Here is a 21,254-nt window from a genome sequence, read left to right on the forward strand (position 1 = left end):
TACTGATATGAATCAGTGTTTTGTGGCAGTACAGTAATTATAATAACATCCTGAACAAGCTTTATGCCTTTTCAAGGCACAAAGACCAGGTACTGATAAGGTTAATACAAGATCAAAAGTTAACAAACGGGAATTTAGGCAGTGAATCACAGAGCAGACACACTTCTGTTTTGATATAATGATGGTGAAATACAGCCAGTTTCCCTGAGCCAGATTAGAGCCATTTCTTCTTTCCTTTGAGTTTCCCAGGCAAACTGCATATAATAACTATACCAGTGTACTTTTTAATTCTAATTTTCAAGATCTGAATGAACAGTGTGAATTTGTAGTGTTTCCTCCCTGGTTCATTTTTCATGAGACACTGAAATACTAAAAAGGTAAAAACAGTCTGATCAGAATGCAATCTTTGACTTTAAATTCATTTTTCTCAGTGTTATTTTTATGAACACGATATTCATGAGAAATCTTATCTTCAGAGTTCCTCTCTTACTACGTAGGTCTAGGTAAATTTATAAACCTTTGATATGTCACAGTGGGTTAGTTGATAACTGAGGAGAATACAAATATAATTTGTTTAAACCCTTTGCTGGTAGGCATTAAACTAAAGCCCATAAGGCACAGAAATAGGAGAGAAAGAATCACTATACTATTCCAAACTTTCTGCCTGATTTACTAGATAACTGAGGGCAAGTTATTTAGACTCTTGTCTCCTCCGATTAGCACATATCTTATGCTCCTTTTCCAACACCAGATCACTTTGAGAGCAGGGGAAAATCTCCACTGTGGCTGACTGTTATGATGCTGGTAGAACCAGGCAGCATGCCTTAAAAATTTGGCAGCTACATAACCCTAAAGTTGCTGACAACCAGTAGAGTAACATCAGGAAAGGCACATTTGCAAAGGAAAGACAAATGCTGCACACCTTTAAGAGCTTTTAAGCTATGAAATTTTGATGGCTGGGGTACATGTGCTGATTCTAATTATCTTGCCAAATGTAACTGGCAGTAGACACAGTTTACTCTGTGTGGTTAAGTTCACCTTACAGATACTCATATTCTCAAGAAAATAAGGTTGATAGGTTCACAAGTGGGAAGAGACTTGAAACCAGTTTCCTAGAAGAAAGAATGAATAAAGAAGCTACAGGTTCAGGCAGCTTAGCAGGGCAGTGTGCCTACAGGCACAACCACTTTCTTCCTTTTGACTCACTTTTCACATCAACCCTCTTTCTTACTGAGTGCAGCACAAGATCAGATACCAAAATAAACCTTAGTACATTAACCATTTAAATTCCAAGCTGTCAAAATCTAGCTCACATTCTTGTAAATAAACTCTTTGGTATACAGTCACATACTCAGTAACAATCAGATTTTTGAATCACAAGTAAGATTCCTATGACTACAGAATTGCTATGGATACTGCTAGAAACATGGCTTATCACATTTCCTGGCATATACTGTACATATACTGAGCTGATGATCCTATTGAGTGGCCCTTGCTGATATGTACAGTTAACTGTCATGTACATCAGTGAAGACTGCACCAGGATATCTAAGCTTATTGGCAAAGGTCACTGATACATACAATATCAGGTATTTCTTAAAACACGACAGGATTTCTTCCTTGCTAGCATCGTAGCAAAGTGAAACACTCTTAGCAGATAAAACAAGGAATGGAGGAAACTTCTAGGAATATCCTGTAAAATAAAATCTCACCATCTAAAACCTTTCAAGTTTGTTGTATGACAGAACCATAGAATCATTACGACTGGAAAGACCTCAAACACCAACTGTTCTGACCATCAACCATCCTGATCATGGCCACCATGGAAGTAGCTCTCTTGTATTCCATATAGAAAATTTTCTTGGAGTCACGACGTGGTCTTTGATTGACTTCTGCCCTTTCATTATATGAAATCCTGAAAGAGCAGTATTCTGTAACGGTGTAACTGGGTAGCTTGCATTTGACTGTAAGAGTGGGAAAGGTAGGTTAATGCAAATTCCCACGTACTATGGAATTTTAAAGAGCTCAGGGTAAACTGAGACAGGAAATAAAACCCTTTGTGTTCTGAGGAAGATACAGTTACTGAAAAGAAATTCAAAATACTCTGTATTATAATTCATACCACGTGATATTCAGCTAAAAAAAATAAGATTTTCTTACTATGGAGTGTAAAATCACAGAATTAAGTCAATCCATTCCCCTAATGGCAGTTTTCTGAAACATATTTTAAGATGCTTGCAGTATTCTTTGAACTAAAAAAAAGTTCTACTGATCTCTTTACAAATAATTGCATTTGAATATTCCTTACTAAAAAAGAAGAGGAATTTGATGTAAAGAAACTGTGTTTTCAAAAAAAGAAGAGCAAAAAATTACCACACCAAAATATATGTTTAACAGTTATTTTTACTACTGTGGTTATATTTGAATTATAATATTTTACTTCAAAATGTGCTAAGAAATATTGTATACTAAGACAATTATTCAAGTCTTAGTAATAAGATAAACTTCTACTGCAAAATAAAATGCTTCCTAGTTCTAATCCTAATATGGATTAATGAATAGCATTAGTACATTTTTTGTGAACTTAGAAGATCTTCTTAAGACTTTTACAACACAGCAATTACCAAATAATGAGTTAAATTTACAGTAGTTAATTAGCATAGCGATGAATCACAATATACTTGATTTGATATAAGGATAGTAAGAAAAATAAATGTGATGATGCACGTCTTTGTAATAGCTTAAGCCAGAAATGCTTTCAAAAGTAATTTAAATATGTATTTAAAGATTTATCTTCTTTCCCCCCAAAGGATTCTTTCTTGTTTGTAGTAAGTTTTAGCACATGTCAAATTTGATTTCCAAACACTACTGTTTCCTGATGTTACTTTGCATGAACCTCGTCTGGCCCAATGATGATAGATCACTACAGCTGACCTAGCTGATGGCCTTTTTAAGATTTGATTCTTCTGTTATGTTTTAGGCATTCACTTAAGGAAAAGAAGAATCATGACATAGAAATGCCTAGGTTTGTCTTCACTTACTGTTAGGGGATTCCAAGGTTATCAGCTTAGAGGTAGATTGCTGCACTTTATTCACAAAATTAAATGAAATTATTCCTCCTTCTTTCCTTTATGGTTTTATTTAGATGATAGACTCTTCTTTCCTATGAAACACCCTGCCTCCTCATCATTATAGTAGTAAAAATAACATTATTTTCCAAACAGAAATATTCACAACTTGCTCTAAAACTGACCTATGCCCCTTACTTTTATCTTTGAATTAAAGGACAGGGCTTCGGCAAAAATGTTATTGTTACCATCTGGTTATATTTCATGAATTTTCAGCCATCTGTTTTTGGCAAAGGCTCCTACAGCTTAGGTTGCACTGCTGAGATGATAAAAGCTTCAGAATTGTATCCCAAATCTTTCCAGCTACATTACCTTTTTGGAGCATCAGCAGGCTTCACAACTGACAGATGAATGTCAGTTTCTGTGGTACCTCTTGTTTTAAGAGAAGTGCTACAATACATTTGAGAACCACAAATTCCAAGCGACCTCCAAGAATGTTCACCTTCTGGAGGTGACTTAAAAGAAGGTACATAGTCATAGCCATATCTCTTAAATTTGCACAGATGAATAAAATAAAAACTAAAATAATAGTTTGGAAATGCAGATTAAGCATACCTCACCAGCGCAGTCAAGCTACAGGAGCAAATGACTCTGCAAATAGCGATGGCTATTTAGGAATGTCTTGGTAATTTGGGAACAGTTGATTGTCTTAATATATAACAGTGCGTAGTTCTTCAGTCTAGAACATGTAATGATCAAGACTTTCTTGCTGCTTATGTCTTTCCTCCTCCTTTGCATCCCTTGTACTAACTGAAATGATTGGTACAAAGTTGGAGGTAGAAACAACAAACATCCCTTTATACAGGTTTTAACTAAAATTTTTCAATCGGTTTACACTACTTAAAACAGTTTCCTATCTTTACAGAAAGGAAATTTTTCATATCATTTAGTCCCTCTGGCTCCATGAAAGACAGTTCAGACTTGACTCCTAGGGGACAATCTATAATAGCGCTGAATTTGTTTCTAAATGTCTGTAGGGAGTTAACTTTTACCTGAGTCTTCCATCCTCTGCTGCAGCTCCTCCTGGTATAATCTTAGTAATGAATATCCCAGGATCATCTCCAATGTGTGGATTATCTGTTCCTCCAGCAATACTGAACCCCAGGCCAGAATTCCCCTGAAAAAAAAGTAAAGTGCATCACCAAATGTACTAGATTTCTACAGAACTTATTTGCAGTGGATGAACTAAGTGTCCTGTTTCGTTTAAAAAAAGCATTTTATTTGGCATCATCATACTTTCATGTGGATGACTCAGCCAGAAAAAATTGTCAGTTAAAGAACAGAGGCTGCAAAAATAAAGAACTCCCAGAGTTAATGGCAGAGATAATGGATGCTCCTACAGAAACAGGATTTGACCTAAATTTGTTTTCAAACAGTCACATAAATTAGCCTCTGAACTCCAAAATGAATTTATCGAAGTCAGTGAAAGCTGGAAGCTAAAACCATTTTAGAGCTCTAAAAAGGCTTTTAAAAAGCCCTGCATTTATAAACAGAAACAGTGAGTAATGTTTAGCTCTGAAGAATTTTAGTAGACTTTTTTTTTTCTTTTCTTTTTTGTAGAAAATAGATCATTGTTCAGATTCACATGCATTTATTAAAAGAAACAAACAAACAACAACAACAACAACAAAAACCAAACCAAACCAAACCAAACCAAAACAAAAAAAAACAAAACAAACAAGATCAACCAAAACAAAATGAAACCATGTTTTGTTTTTTGTTCCATTGATGTGCTACAAGGAAATCTTTGAAATATTCATTTTAGATGTCTACTCAATAACTCTACGTACTGCTACCACTACTTATGACAATATAATGAGTCATAAATAGCCATGCATGCATATATGTACACTTGCAAATGCAGTCACTGTTTATCACATAATTTTAACCAGCAATTCTAACCCACTTTTGGTAATATATATTAATTACTACATTTTTCAATGTAAATTAGGATTGATCAGATACTTTCTTTTGTTACATAATAATAAATTCAATGAAATATTGTATCATTTTAGTCTCCATCATCTGAAGGCATTCTTACAATTATGCATGTAGCTTATCATAGTGTTACAATAGTACTGATATCGCCTAATTTTCAATGCAGTAGATGAAATATGTCCAGGACAGTAAAAAATTGCTACTATTGTTATTGCTTTTTTCCCATTATTTCATTCAGCATCTCAGATACTTGAAGATATTTTTCTTCACTGTTGTTATTGGGACATGTATCTGGTTTAGTCCTAATGAGAACAATAGCTAATAAAAGTAGCACCACTCTTGTAAAAGGCAAGCAAACTAAGGAAAAGTAGCAACTACAACTCTTATTTCTGTCTTCTGAAACTCTACTTCAATTAGTAGGTCAGGCCTGTGTGCAAAACTTCACATATTGCCTGTACGCAACTGTATCAAAGTGTCAATTTTGTTATCAGTATTCTACTTTCACAAGCAATGCAGTTCTAATGACTCGAGAGACATCCATGCAATCTGTTATCAGTTATAATTGTGAATAAATTTTCAGAACAGAACTAATTTACAATGCAAGAAGAAGGATTTAGAACTACACATATCTTAATGTTGCTCAGATTGCTACGTGAAAAACAGAACACTGTGTATATATATAATATCTATATATGAATACATAACATTATGCACATAATTTCTGTAGGGTTAATAAACATCTCCAGGCCAGCACTACAAATCTTTAATTTAATATCACTTTCATCATTAGGATCATCTCAGACTCAGGTTATTTTCCCAGTATTTTAAAACATAACTAATTATACAGTGCACTCAACACCACTTTGCACTTTAAAAATATGATAAGAATATTTTCCTGTAAGCTATTCTATTTTCCATCTTATTAATGGGGGTAATCTTCCAACACATGAGAATGAAAAAATGTATACATATACTCCCTTTAGGAACCCTGGAATAAAAACCTTAAAAAATAGCTAAAGAAATAATAATAATCAAGGACAAATTTCTAGATGGTTTATTAGAATCATAGAATCACAAGGTTGGAAAGGACCTATGAGATCATCTAGTCCAAACGTCCTCCATTTACCATACCAACAGAATCCACTAAACCAGGTCTCCTAGCTCCCTATCCAGACGCTTCTTGAACACTTGTACACATTGAACAAAAGTAGTAAAAAAGAAAACATTAAACTAAAATTGTTGATTTTATTCTTAAATTCAAGGAGGTTTTTAAAGTATACAAGAACCTATTGTTTTGATATGAGGCAGATTTCCAAGTCCCCATATCAGGGGGAATAGGATAGGGAGGAGAAAGAATAGAAATAATTTTTAATTGAATAGGAAACACAGTTACACCATGATAAAAGAGAGTGTCTGAAGAGCTTTAAAAGCTATCAAAGCTTGCCTGTTAGGTGGGGTGTGCATAGGTGGTACAGGTCTTCACACAAAGTTCATCAGAATTCTTAGCAGGAAATAATTTTTGAAAAAGTGGCACACTTTCTCTGCACTTCCTACATCCTATCATGCTCTTTGCCAGTAAATGTTCAGAGGGAAAAAATGCAGCAATACTGACTGTAAGCATGGATGTGGTTAAACTGTTACAGACTTCTCAGGATAATCAATGGTTGTCATTGACATTCATCCACAAATGTGCATCTGCTTTATTACAAAACTATTCCCATTCTGCCTGTTAGGAATAACTTTTTAAAAGAGGAGGGCAGAACTTCTCACTGGCATTATGTATCCAGAAAAATTCAAGCAATTATTCAGGCTGCAGTCCTTGACTTGATCAACAGGATATACAGGCTCTCATACAGTAGTTAGCTCAGCAGCTAGGTATATCCCTGCAAGGCTTTTCTGCACCAGAATGTGAATTGCTAAAATTATGAGCAGTTACACTTTTGGGTACTTTCATTATAGGTCTTAAGGGTCTGCACTGGCTTCACCGACAAAATCTTTGCACTTCAGGTCATGGTCAACAAGGCTAGGAACATGGCTGTCATCACTCCTAGGTTGAAAAATATCATAATATGAACATAATGGTTAAAATCTATCATACTTCAGTTCTGAGTAGCAATACTGATATTCAGGTCCCTTCCTTCCCCTCATTACTCTGACTTCTTAGTGAACAGCCTCATCAGCATATGGCTGTTATATTAAAAACTCATTGAGTTAATGAGCTGTAACTCCAAGTATCAATTAAGTCTACTAGCACTAGCATGACAGTTCCTGAGTCTTTCTGCAAGACTTAGCTCCTATCCCTTATTTTTTGCATCAGCCCTGTCCCCATCTCAGATTTTTTTTTTCCTTTTTTCTTTACCTTCACAATTTCCAAGTCTTTATTCATGTATCTCCATCTCCCAGCCATTGTGTTTACCTTTGAAAATAGCTGCAGTCATTCAGCCCCCAACAGCTGAACCATCATTTAGCCACAGCATTTTCCACAATGATACGTTCACGTTTTCTCTCACGCTGACTCTCACGGTTGGGAGTGGTTCCCCATAAATATCTGTCATGTTAATTCAGTGTCCTCCTTCTGTTCCAAGCATTACTTTTCTTGAATGCTTACAAAGCAAGTTAACAGTGAGCTCAAAGGCTCAGTGATGATGCAGATGAATGGTTTAATAATAACTAACAACATATGATAAAGAAGAAAGAGGTATAAATCAATGAAAGTCTTCCTCATATGTGCTACTCCCATGGTATTCCTTAACTTAGATTCGCATTTAACCAAAGCTTGCCTACTTTTGTTGTAATTCTTTGATGGAAGATTTTTACTCCCAAATACTATGACATATGTACAGGCCAAAAAAATCTAAGTCTCAAGCAGATATACTAACTTCAGTGACATTGCTCATACTTCATTATTCATATATCTGTTTTTCCAGATCCAAATCACTTTATGTTCAATTTATGTTATAGCTGAATTCTTTCCTGATGTAAATATTCTCATCCCTTTGTTAATTTTTTTATTACTGTTCCTATAAACAACTCACATAATTAGCTTGTGACTATAATGGGAAGACTTGTAAAAATTACTTCACAATAGATGTATGTTTTTTTGGATTTTATTTTTTTTTTTAATATAATTTTCAGTTCAGTTTCTCACCAGCTTCCACAGCCTTGCAAAAGGTGGAACAAAGTCTAGCATGCCCAGTTTGGCTCAAATCAATAATGCCTTAGTTTCTTGGCTTTTCACTCAGTTCAGCCATCCTTCTTAAACACAGAAACATTGATAAAACAACCCAATCTAAATAGTCTCTCCCAGCCCAGTCCCAGAGGCCTCTCTTGTTCTCATCTGAAGGGAAAATCAATTCTTCTTCTTAAGGTTTCCTGTACAAGTCTGCCTTATTTATGCCTTTCTCATTCTGGGCTTTCCACCTCTAGAAGGATCACTCGAGCTGTTTATAGCTCAGCCTGAGAAAGAAAAAGCCTGGCCACTATTCTCCTGATCCTGGAGGGGCAGACCGCCTCTGACATAGGTACAGCATCACTTCAGACTTACGCTGTACCTCCTGCCAATGCTGAAAAGAGACACTTAGGGTCAGAATGAGATGATGGATGATTCACACAGCAGGGGAAAAAAAAACAAAAAACTTGCATGTTCTGGCCAGTTTGAATCTCTTCCCTTAGGACTTGTTAAACGGCCAGCATAAAGATCATAAAAATAAAATGAGAATTCCCAGCAGGTAATGGTTTTGGATATCCATTAGACCAATCTTTCTTCTTACTTAGCCTTCATCTTGAGCTCCTCTCCTTAGATACACCACTGTGAGCAGCCATATAGCAGGCTGCATCTTTATAGTCTGCAACATTTCAATTTAGTCACAAAGTAATCCTTAAATGTGCTCCACACTGACTTAGAGTTCAAACAGGCTTCAGTCAACACTGAGAATGTATGAAGTTTTTTATTCCATGGCATTACAGCTCTCCATGGATGACAGCTTTCTGCACGCGAACTCTTCTTTCTTCTGTCTCATTTTTTTTTTTTTCTACTTTTTCCAGTCTTTTTTCTTTTTCCAGTCTACTTTTTTTAACCTTACAGCAGAGTTTGATCACAAAATATGTAAAACTTCTCAATCTTTAACAAAATTGCAGAAGAATATACACCCAAGAAACAGAAATTAAATCAGAAGTGTACAAAAACAGGGTTGTTTCCTGCATAAAGGTCAAGTACCTTATGTTGTGCAACACTCAACAGGCATACCACAATTGTATAGTTTTGTTTGTTTGTTTTCACAGAATCACAGAATTGCCAAGGTTGGAAAACACCTAAAAGATCATCCGGTCCAACTGTTAACCTATTACAAATAGCTCCCACTAAACCATGTCCCTCAACACAACATCCAGTCGTTTCATGGATTTTTTCATTTTTGGACCTTTGCATTATAATCAGTAATATGACAGCAGATCATGATTTTTGAGACTATCTTAGGAGACTCTTTTTGAATGATTTAATTACTGCATTGCTCCTGAAAGAATTTCTGGTACTGTCTTGAAGTGACATGATTTTGAAGCACTTTGGCATTTAAGTTAGAAAAATAGCAGACTTGAGGTACACAGTAATTCCTTAACTATTGCTGCAACCTCATCCCATAATGACAACATAACTGTTTCATTGAGTTTAGTATAGAGCAAGGTACTGCATTACCCAGAATAGTTTCCAGAGACTGAGAGTTGTTTCATATTATAAGATACTCCCACAGCCTCTATTCCTGAAATGATTATTGTGTTGTTATTATTGTTATTATTGCTATTATTTATACTCACAAGTGTAAGGGAATCATTTTGCTTAGCTACTGATAGAATCAGAGAATTATTAAAGTTGGAAAAGACCACTAAGATCATCCAGTCCAACCATCAACCCATCCCCAACGTGCCTACTAACCATGTCCCTCAGTGTCACATCTCCACGGTTTAGGAACATCTACAGGGACAATGACTCCACCATCCCCTTGGGGAGCCTTTTCTCATGCATTATAACACTTTCTGAGAGGGATTTTTTTTCTGATATCCAACCTGGACTTCCCCTGACACAATTTAAGGCCATTCCCTCTCATCCTACTGGGAGAAGAGGCCAACTCTCCACCTCACCACAGCCTCCTTTCAGGTACTGGTGGAGAGCAAAAAGGTGTCCCTTGAGCTTCTCTTTCTGCAAATGGAACAATCCCAGTTCCCTCAGCCACACCCTGTAAGACTTGTGCTCCAAACCTCTCAGAGGTTTGCTGTCCTTCTCTGGACAAACTCTAGAGCCTCAGTATCTTTCTTGTAGTGAGATGCCTGAAACTAAACACTGAACTTAATGGGAGGCCTCACCAGTGCTGAGTACAAAGGGGATTAAGGAATATAAGCCAGTATTAATAAATCTGTAATGCCCTGAACTATGTAAATAGTAAATACATATAAAATAATAAATAACGATATGTAAATTAAAGTCTTGACACAAGTCAAACCTGCAAAGCTTTCTACTGATATAAATGGGAGTCTTTGCCAAGTAAGGATGTTAAGCCCTTATGATTTTTTCCCTCTTCACAGCAAGCCTATGTTCAAACATAGCATCAAAAAAAAATGTATGATGTCTCTTCCATTAGGCTGTGAGAACTATAGCTTATCAGCAAAAAAGAAAACACAGAAGAAGCTGAGTGGTCAAAGCCCACATTTTATGCATGAAGTATACAATCCATTCATGAGACCATGTAAAAGTGAATCAAAAAAGTTGACACTTGCCGCTTTTGTCAGCTTACACTTATTGTTGTTTCTATGGGAAGTCTTATACCTTGAAGAAAAATGAAGGGTAAGGACACCAATAACATATATCTGCAGAGGGCTTAAAACTACTGAATGAAAGTAATTAGGCAAAAAATTGTTAATTAGATAAGACATAAGCAAATCTGAGATATGAATTCTTCCTATCAACTATGTTATTTGGTACATCTCAAAAAGTTGTGTTTAACAGTCAGTAAGAAGCCTTCATCATTTTAAAAGCATCAACAATCCACATGTTCAGTAAAACCTTTCCTTTCTTTAATATAACCACAGCTGTTTTTCTCACTCATGCATAATTTCAAAGCACTTTACAACAAACATGAATTATGTCCTCTGAAGTCAGTGTAGGTCAGTGTAGATTTAGTATGCATTTCACTAAATTTCAAAAATTGACATACATGTGTCAAAATCCTAAAGCTTTTCAGCTTTCATTGCTGAATAAATTTACTCAAGGCAACTTCTCACTCTGTGTAAATACTGCAAACTTTTCTGACAGCAATGTTGGCTTATTTTTATTAAAAGGGTGCCCTGTTTTTTTCTTTTTCAAACAAGTAGAATTTCTGTAAGGAAATGATAATTCCCAAGGTACTGTTGAGCGTATTTCTGATGGTGGAAAACATGGCCCTCACTTGCACTATGAAACATAATCTAAGACTAATAATCTGAAATTTGACTTTTTAATACATTTTAATAGTTTTTTGTTTCACTTTGTACTCATTTTTAATTTTTATGCTTCTAGGTTTCTACTGAAGTGGAATCATATTTCTGAATCCTACCTATAAAAATAAGATAGGGACTTAGTGCTTGCTTTCTACAGCTACAAAAAACAATTTGGCTTGAATACTCGGAAAAATTTTACTGTGTTCAAAATGTATCCCTCATAGAGAACATTTTTAATATCAACAGTTGTAAAAATAATAGTACATGAGTCCTGGCTAGGACTGCTGCCAGATTTGGCTCTGATTAGGGCTCTTTCATCGGAGTACTTCACTCTTCTTTTATGAGACCAGGTTTCTTTCAGTACTACTGAATAGCATGAGAGGTGAAAGCTGAGAATGAGTCAACCTTAGAAAACTCTGGGGAAAGAATCTCATGCAAGAGATAGGAAAAAAAAAAAAAAAAAAAAAACAAAACCCCCCCCCCCCCCAAAAAAAAAAAAAAACAAAAAAAAAACCACCTAAGGACCATGAGGCAAGTAGAGATCATATTGATCATATTAATCAATTTAACTGATCTCTTGAAAAGAGATAAATGATTGAAAACTTTTGATGGTCATGGGATGAATAGATATGGGGCAAGAGTAGATGTTGCCCTGAAACAGACCTTGATACTCTTTTGCTTTTTCTCTGTAGGTCAGACTACAAGTTTATTTAGTACAGTACTTAAGATGGTCATATGGAGTGACTTCCACTAGATACATCACGCCTAAGAAAACGATCCTCTGAGGTTACTGAAAACATCAGGGAGTGCTAACTACCTTTGTAGGTGTTGTTCAATAATATTTTTCTTCACTAAGTACTTCTCAGCTGAAAAACACAACTTTCCTTCATCCATCTGACAGTGCAGAGATACAGGATTTTTTCTATCACTCAGCCACAAGTGAAACAGCGCATATGTTGTGGGAGTGTTCCACCCATCACTCAGCAGTGCCCAGTTCAACAGCAGAAAGACACAATGCAAATAACAGCTTAACAAGTTAACGTTTCATCCCACTGGAAAGAACAGGTGATTTTCTAATATGCAAAAAACTTCTAATAATGAATTTTGAGCGAAAGAGCTCGTGAAGCACTCCTACGCAAGGCTCTAGGGTTTTTGAGAGGAGACAGGACTCTGCTTTGCACTTCTCTCACAATCTGTCATTTATACTAGCATCGTTTTAGTATTCTGCTATGTTCCATGTTTTTTTTATATACTGTGGTACATGCTAAATTACCAAACTATTTCCTGACATACAGTATGTGATTGTATGGCCATCTCCTAAACTAAAACTCAGTCCTTCTAATCCTGCAAAACTCTGGGCAGTGTGATGGGAAAATGAGGCCTTAAACGATTCCACCAACATTTTCAGTATTTGCACGTGCCACCCAATAATATACTTTTATTCTACTGTTTTCTCCAGAGCTCAGGTTTCAAAAGCCCAAACATCAAAGCCACGTTTCTGTCTCATTCAGAGAATGGAACATTTGCATATTTATCAGAATGCTGTTGAACTTTTTTGTACTTTCAAATCTACTCAAGAGTAACATAATTCATGAAATTCTCACTTCTCCCACATATGCTGGCACGCTCCCCAGAGTGAGAGTTTTGAGACTCCAGTTGTATTATGCTCCATATGGTACAGATTTTCAGCCCTCACAGAACCATTTGTTGTTTTCAAGCCCCTTATCAGGGTCAGCACATTCATTACAAAACCACAACACACACGACTACAACTGCACCCTGTGCCTACTCTCACTTGGGATATTGTTCTCTCTGCAGTGCCTGGTGAAGTACAGCTTTCAGAAGGATGAGTTTTTTAAAAAGAACCAAAGTATTTCTTTCTTTCTTTCTTTTTCATTTCTTTTCATAATAGACGTGAAATCTACAGCACTGTAGAACAGCAAATCTAGACAAAGAATGAAACCACTACCGAAGTACAACAATCTCCTGGGAAAACAAACAAGCAAACAAACAAAAACTAGTGCATCCTCTGCCATCCATTAATGCATACAGGACAGATGTGAATTCTCTTCAGGTTGTTTTTTCAAGACCTAACCATTTCCAACCTTCCTTTAAAAGGACATCATATATATTTTTCCTTTTACCAAATGCAAAGCAAACAAAAACCCCCAAAGCCCAGAAACAAATAAATAAATAATTTCTTTACAGAGGGAGTGGTGAGGTTCTGGAACAGCTGCCCAGAGAGGTTGTGGATGCCCTGTCCCTGGAGATGTTCAAAGCCATGTTGGATGGGGCCCTAGGCAGCCTGGTTTAGTACTAACTGCGCATGTTGGTGGCCCTGCATGCTGCAGAGGGATTGGAGCTTGATGGTCCTTGAGGGCCCTTCCAACCCAAGCCGTTCTATAATTCTATAATTCTATGAAGACACTGTAATATAAGGTCATCTCTATGTTGAAGAATGTCACCACCTCTCTTCTGTATTTCTGCTAAGAGTACATTTATTACTACTGAGCTGTGTCAAATATACATGTCTACTTTTTTTCTTTGATACACTTCTTGTTCTACTTCAGAATTAGCTGTAGGGATAGTTTTTTCCTACCATCATGACCTTGCCTATTCTGTCTCACACAGAAAAGTAAGGCAGCATATGTCCTCTTTTATTTAGATACATACAATGAAAACAAATGTCACAGAAATCACAGTCTGATGACTAGCTGAAAAGAAGTGTGTGTGGGGGAATAAATACCCAAAAACTTTCCTCAAAACACAGTTGTATTTTCTGTGGAGAAGCAGAACTCTGCTCATGGGGAGAGAAAAGTTTCACTTCTCTTGAAACAACCTTTCTCTGTTTTATTGTGTCACTGCAGACTAGCACAAGACTTCTCATCAGCTAGACCCTGAGAGCTTTCTGAACTCCCAGGACTCCACAATCAAAAGTGAAAAATATCAGATCAAGGAAAGGAAAGCACTCGCTGAGTGACAACAGTAACTAGACACAGGGAAGGAGTAAGAATAGAACACTAACTGGAATTCAAAGAATAGTGAAACTCAGGCAAGAGCCACTTTGAAAACTTTGAAATGATCATCTCTCAAGTTTTCACAATGCAATTATCTGAAAAAAATGAGGAAATTAAGAGATGATTAAATGCTTACAGGTGTATGACAGAGGTGGACAGCCATGTTTGTACAAGAACAAAGGAAACAACAAATAAAAAAATATTTTACTGAATCTATGAAAACCAACCAAATGTCACCACATAATGGTAGCAATTAAAGGAAATGAAGAAAACTACAGAAAACATCAGCCCCTCTCTAAAGGAACTCTTATAACTCACTGCTACATAGAAAATTTGATAACCCCAGCCTGTGTGGAAACCCAACACTTTCCTTGCTTAAACAGTTTGTAGCTTGAAGTCCCTGTGTTGAAAAACCGTCCTGTGCCTAAATGGATTCACCTGCACATATTGCTCCATTACTAAGGCATTCCTTTGTAAAGCATTTAGTGTAATTTGAGACACCTTGAGTACTAGAGTTGCTGGAATGAGCCCAAGTTCTAAACTACTGTCCAAGCTATCATCCTTTTCCATTTGATTGTCATATTCACCAATATGAAATGAGTATATACAGTTGTTCTCAACTTCTGATTTAATTGCTTTAGCATGTTTTAACATATAGCAGCCCAAAGATTTCTTCAAATGAAATACATACATGATTAATTATCCAGATTAAAATTCTGGAATGTTTACAACTGTTACAAGATTCTGACAATATTTTCAATCCAAATTTTATGCAGTCCAGCATCAAAGGAAAAATAAATGAATGAGTAAATCTCTTAATTTTCTTCCTTATTCAAAATCTTGAACTTCAGGGCATAAAATCTGCAAGAAAAAGCAAATCTGTTAATGAACTAAAATGCCCTTAAGGCTTTGAAGTTCAAGCAAAAATCCTAAAGGCAAATGACTGAGTAATCTTGCTATTGCATCACTGACATTACCATCACCACAATACTCTAGCAACTGAGCACACAGAGCTTAGCATCACCTTCTATTATAATATAGGTTAAAGCGAGCTTCTGAAATAAATAAATAAAATAAATGAAATAAATAAATAAAAATCTTATTTTGAATAACATTTAAGGCTTTTCTCTCCAGTCCCCTGATGCTCAATTATAAGTTTAAGTGAGAAGAAATACAAAGGGAGGGGTGTATCGGGTGACAGAGAAGCAGGCAGGAATGCTGTCACCTTGGGAGGCAGTAAGGGAAAACCCCAGACTTGTCCTGGAGCTATTAGGGAGGGCTCCTCCAAGAAGGCAATGAGGCCAATAAATAAGGTGAAGTGTCTCTATACCAATGTGCGCAGCATGGAAAATAAACAGGAGGAGCTAGATACCAAGGCACAATTGGCTAAGTATGACCTAACTGCTATCACAGAAACATGGTGATGAATCCCATGATTGGAATACTCTGACTGAGGACTATAGGCTTTTCAGAAGGGATAAACAGGGTAGGAGGGGTGGCGGAGTTGCCCTATATCGAGAGCTTGTGGGTAAAAATCAAGGATCAGTCTTGTGAAGCACATTTAGTGGTTGGGGTCTGCTGCAGGCCACCTGATCAGGGGGAGCTTGTTGACGAGTCTTTCTTGCTTCAGCTGCAGGGGCGCTGCACTTGCAGACTCTTGTCCTGATGGGGGACAACTGTAACAGTGGAAAAAGCCCAAGACCTCCTAACACTCCTGATCTAGTAAATGTGTATGTTTGGTGGCCCTGCTAGGCAGGGGGGTTGGAACTACATGATCCTTGAGGTCCCTTCCAACCTGGGTCATTCTGTGATTCTGTGAAGACAACTGAATGTGTATAAGTCCATGTGGCCGGAAGGCATACGTCCTAGGGTTCAGAGAGAGATGGCTGATGTGGTTGCCAAGCCACTCTCCATCATATTTGAAAAATCATGGCTGTCCCCGGAGACTGGAAAAAGGGAAACATTGCCCCTATTTTAAATCATAGAATCATAGAATGGCTGGGGTTGAAGAGGACCACAATGATCATCCAGTTTCAACTCCCCTGCTGTGTGCAGGGTTGCCACCCATCAGACCAGATCAGACCAGGCTGCCCAGAAGCAAGGTATGATTGCAGCACTAGCCAGCAGCAAAACAAATGCCACATGTGGATCCTTCCTCAGACCAACAGCACTGCAGAACAGCCCATGTTCTCTTTACAGCAGATGGGTGCCCACATCACACAGTGCTCAAATAGCAGCACCTTTCACAAACGTTTGAGCATTAAAGAAAGGAAGAAAGGAAGAGGGAACTAGAAGCCAGTGAACCTCACCTCTGTGCCTGGGAAGATCATGGAGCAGATCCTCATAGAAGCTATGTTAAGGCACATACAAGATAAAGAGGTGATCTGAGACAGCCAGTGTTCCTTTACCAAGGGCAATCTATGCTCAGGGCTGCATTAAAAAAGGGGTGGTCAGCAGGGAGATGGAGGTGATTGTCCCTCTCTACTCAGCTCTTGTGAGGCTCCAGCTGCAGTACTGCATCCAGGCCTGGGGCCCCCAGTACAAGAAGGATGTGGAGCTGTTGGAGCAAGTCCAGAGGAGGGCCACAAAGATGATCAGAGGGCTGGAGCACCTCTCCTGTGAGGAAAGGTTGAGGGAACTGGACTTGTTTATCTTGGAGAAGAGAAGGCTCCAGGGAGACCTCATGACGACCTTCCAGTACTTGAAGGGAGCATATGAATAGGAGGGGGAAGGACTGTTTATGAGGGTGGATAGTGAAAGAAGGGGGAATGGTTTTAAAATGAGACAGGGGAGGTTTAGGTTAGATATTAGAAGAAAGTTTTTCACAGAGAGGGTGGTGACACACTGGAACAGGTTGCCCGAGGAGGCTGTGGATGCCCCATCCCTGCAGGCATTCAAGCCCAGGCTGAATGTGGCTCTGGGCAGCCTGGTCTGGTGGTTGATGACCCTGCACATAGCAGGGGGTTGGAAACTATTTGATCATTGTGGTCCTTTTCAACCCAGGTCATTCTGTGATTCTAAGAAACAGAGATTGCAAGTCATTTTTATTTTTTTTTCTTTCCATAGATGCACACCTAAATCACATCCAAGTCACATTTTCCCCCACTTTGTCCTGACCTTCTTTATTTATAACTTTTCATTTTAGTGTCCATTCACATTCACATAAATTGACCTCATATGACCCTAAGCAATCCAATGTAGTTTCAAAATTAGGTGCCTTTGAGCAGAAACTTTGAACAGATGGTCTTTGTAATCCCTTCCAACCTGAAATATTTTCTGGCTTTATAACATTTCAGTATCACAAACATAATGCAATCTTTCAGAATCTGCTACCAGCCTAAGAATATTTCTGACTCTAAGAATGTGCTCCTGAATTTTGTCTTCAAAATTACATGATATTTAAACATTTTCTATGGATGTATACCTACAAAAGTTCCTGCCTGTACTCTGAGTTATTTTTGCAAATCCATTTTTTTTTCTTTTTCTTTTTCTTTTTTTTTTTTTATTATATAAATATAATATATATTTATAATATAATATATAATACATATTGCTGCCCTGCTGGAAATCAGTTGAGGTACAATTTCCTATTCCTTTTTTTACATACATTGATACTTGAAGAAAGTTTGGTAGGCTACAGAATATATATTGCATGTGTATAAAGAAACGTACAGAATACAGTGCAAAAGAATAAGACTGCCGTTCCGTACAACTGTTGTGTAACAACATGCAATATCAATGAAAATTCTAAGAAATTCTAAATTCCCAAGTATTATTTCCAATTTGTATCATGAATTGTAATAAATCAAATAAAAATTATCTAAGGTAATAGCAATATCCAAATCAAGTAACACTATTTTAAGGAAGGCTGTGAATGTCTCATTGACAGAGAATAATAGTCTTGTGATTCTTGGAAAAAGAAAGTCCTCTCAGCCCCAGCTTTATAGGTGTCAGTTTTCTCTTTTTGAAGGCTGATAGTACAACAGGTTGAAGAACAGAAAAGATCCAGACCATTATTTTGATATTTATATTGACATTAAATTAAATTTCACATTGTTGCTGTGAAAATAATGTCTCTTATTTCCATAGAAACAACAACATAGGCAAAAACACACAAACACACACACACACAAAAAGTTGATAGAGAAATTTATCTGCTACAAGACTCTTTTTCAGTATAGTCACCATCATTATCTAGGCACTTTCATCATCAATGAATAAGAGCCCGCATGTTGTGACTGTAAAAATCTGCACCAGTTGAGGTGACCCACTGTTGCTCTCTATACTGCTGAAACACACCACCTCACAGTGCTCACACCCAAGGTTCAGTTTTCATAAATGTTCAGCAAGCATTGATGGGTAAAGAACTAAAGTACTGGCTAAAGTGTCAGGCCTAGAGAGTGGTGGTGAATGGAGTAAATCCAGCTGGTGACTTGCCACAAGTGGTGCTCCCAGGGGGCAGTGTTGGGGCTTATCCTATTTAATATCCGTATTGATGATCTAGATGAGAACACTGAGTACACCCTTAGTAAGTTTGCAGATGACACCAGGCTGGCAGGAAATGGCGATCTGCCTGAGGGTAGGAAAGCCCTACAGAGTGGTTTGGACAGGCTGGATAGCTGGGCTGAGGCCAATGGGATGAACTTCAACAATACCAAGTACCAGGTCCTGCACTCTGGCCACAACAGTCCTATGCAACTCTGCACATTGGGGCAGATTGGCTGGAAGACTGTGAAGAGGAAAAGGGTCTGGGTGTGTTGGTCAGTACTTGGCTTAACACGAACCAGCAGTGTTCCCATCTGGCCAAAAAGGCCAATGGCATCTTGGCTCGTATCAGCAATAGTGCAGGCAGCAGGAGCAGAGAGGTGATCGTCTCTTTGTACTCAATCTTAGTGAAGCTGCACCTTGAGTACTGTGTTCACTTTTGGGCTCCTCACTCCAACACAAACATTGAGGCTGGTGAGGGGATTGGAGCACAAGTCTTATGAGGAGAGTCTGAGGGAACTAGTCTGGAGAAGAGGATGCTCAGGGACACCTTATAGCTTTCTACAATTACCTGAAGAGAGGATATAGCCAGGTGGGTATCATCCTCTTCGCTCATGCAACAGCAATAGTGCAAAAGGTAACAGTCTTAAATTTTGCCCAGGGTGGCTCAGATTGGATATTAGGGAAAATATCTTCTCAGAAAGAGTGGTCAGGCATTGGAATGGGCTGCCCAGGGAGGTGGTTGAGCCACCATCCCTGCAGCTGCTCAAGAAATGTGGAGATGCAATACTAAAGGACACAGTTTAGTGTTCAACTGATGTACTGTTGGACTAGATGATCTAAGAGGTCTTTTACAGCCTTAGTTATTCTAAGACTATGATTCCATGATGAATGTCAGTGGTTTCAATTTTTTCCACACCGAGGAACTGAGTTCCACACCTTTGCTTCATAAGCACTTCCAAGTCAGACATAATTTTGTCAGGCTACCCATCTACTGCTTTCTGTCGCATGGAAACCAAATGTAATGGAGTTTTGATGCAAAAGTTCAACCTCTACTGCTGTATCACCATCTCCCTCTGATGTTGTGGGTCAACGTAATAAAAATGAGGCATTTCTATCAGAGCAGCATGTGCATATTTTATGTGCAGCCCAACACAATTCTTCTTAACTTTCTGTGGCCCAGAAAAGCTTAAAGGTTGGACACCAATTGTCTAGACCGAGATTCCTATCAGATGAAGAAAGTTAAATTTAGCAGAATTTGGCCAGTGTATGCTTCTTAAGAAGAAAAGAAAAAGGAGGCCAAGTCTCAAAACCCAAAGACATAGACATGTGGTGTCAGACTCTCTACTGAAAGATCACATCCTGAGATGCCTCTGGGCCAAGGATACATGTCTCACACAGACAAGCCTATTCACGGATAGTAATAAGATTGATGAATAATCAGCTTATTCCAATCGATGTCTGACAGAAATACCACTTACTTCAAAATGAACAATCAGGCTAAAAGTAAATACGTTTGAAAATCCATTCTTTTATCTGAATTCCTTACACATTACATCTAGTTTTATTAGAAGCAGTTTTCCTGTCACTAGAGACCTATTTTTGTTGGTTAATTTTAGGAATAGTACTCTTAGAAGTTAAACTGAAATTCCTGTTACTGATAGCAGGAAAACAATGCATTTAATTCTACCACGTTCCTCCAATGTATTCCTTATGAATTTTCCAGATAGTAAAAATGCAAAATAAAAGCTGGAAGAAATAGGGTCTTTATGCTTTACAAATGAAAATGGATTTGAAATTTTACTCATAAAACTGTCACAAAACAAACAACAGCAAAAACAAAACAAACAGTATGCTCCTGATACCACAGCCTCCTACATTAACTCTACATTTTAGCAGTATTGAATAAATTCAGAGAAGTAAGCAATTTCACTAGAAGAGAATATGATTACTTAGCATTTGTAAGCATCCCTAGAAGTGAAACTTCTCTTTTTATTGTGAGCATTCACATTAATTATTGCCATTTCAAGGCTTTCAAATTTACATATATCCTCCAAAAGGAGAGACATTTCTCATGTCCCCATCAGGGGAAAGGAATTGTAGTAAGTTTTGTAGCAGAGAGCTGTACATCACTCTTTTGATATGCCAAAATCCTCATGAATAACATCAGCTGAATGTTTTGATCTGTAAGAACAAGAAAAGATAAATATCTTCCTTTGCG

General features: G+C 37.5%; 1 protein-coding gene across 26 annotated transcripts in view; it reads right to left on the minus strand.

Moving 5' to 3' along the window:
• The window catches only part of DLG2 (discs large MAGUK scaffold protein 2), a 964,547-nt gene that overhangs the window by 311,849 nt on the left and 631,444 nt on the right, over positions 1-21,254 (minus strand). For all 26 annotated transcript variants that reach the window (XM_032442247.1, XM_032442245.1, XM_032442250.1 and 23 more), the window contains one exon: positions 4,121-4,245. In XM_032442247.1, coding sequence (XP_032298138.1) covers positions 4,121-4,245 — 125 coding nt within the window. The remainder of the gene's footprint in view (positions 1-4,120; positions 4,246-21,254) is intronic.

The sequence above is a fragment of the Coturnix japonica genome, chromosome 1 (genome assembly GCF_001577835.2).
Source record: "Coturnix japonica isolate 7356 chromosome 1, Coturnix japonica 2.1, whole genome shotgun sequence".
In the NCBI taxonomy this organism is placed as follows: domain Eukaryota; kingdom Metazoa; phylum Chordata; class Aves; order Galliformes; family Phasianidae; genus Coturnix; species Coturnix japonica.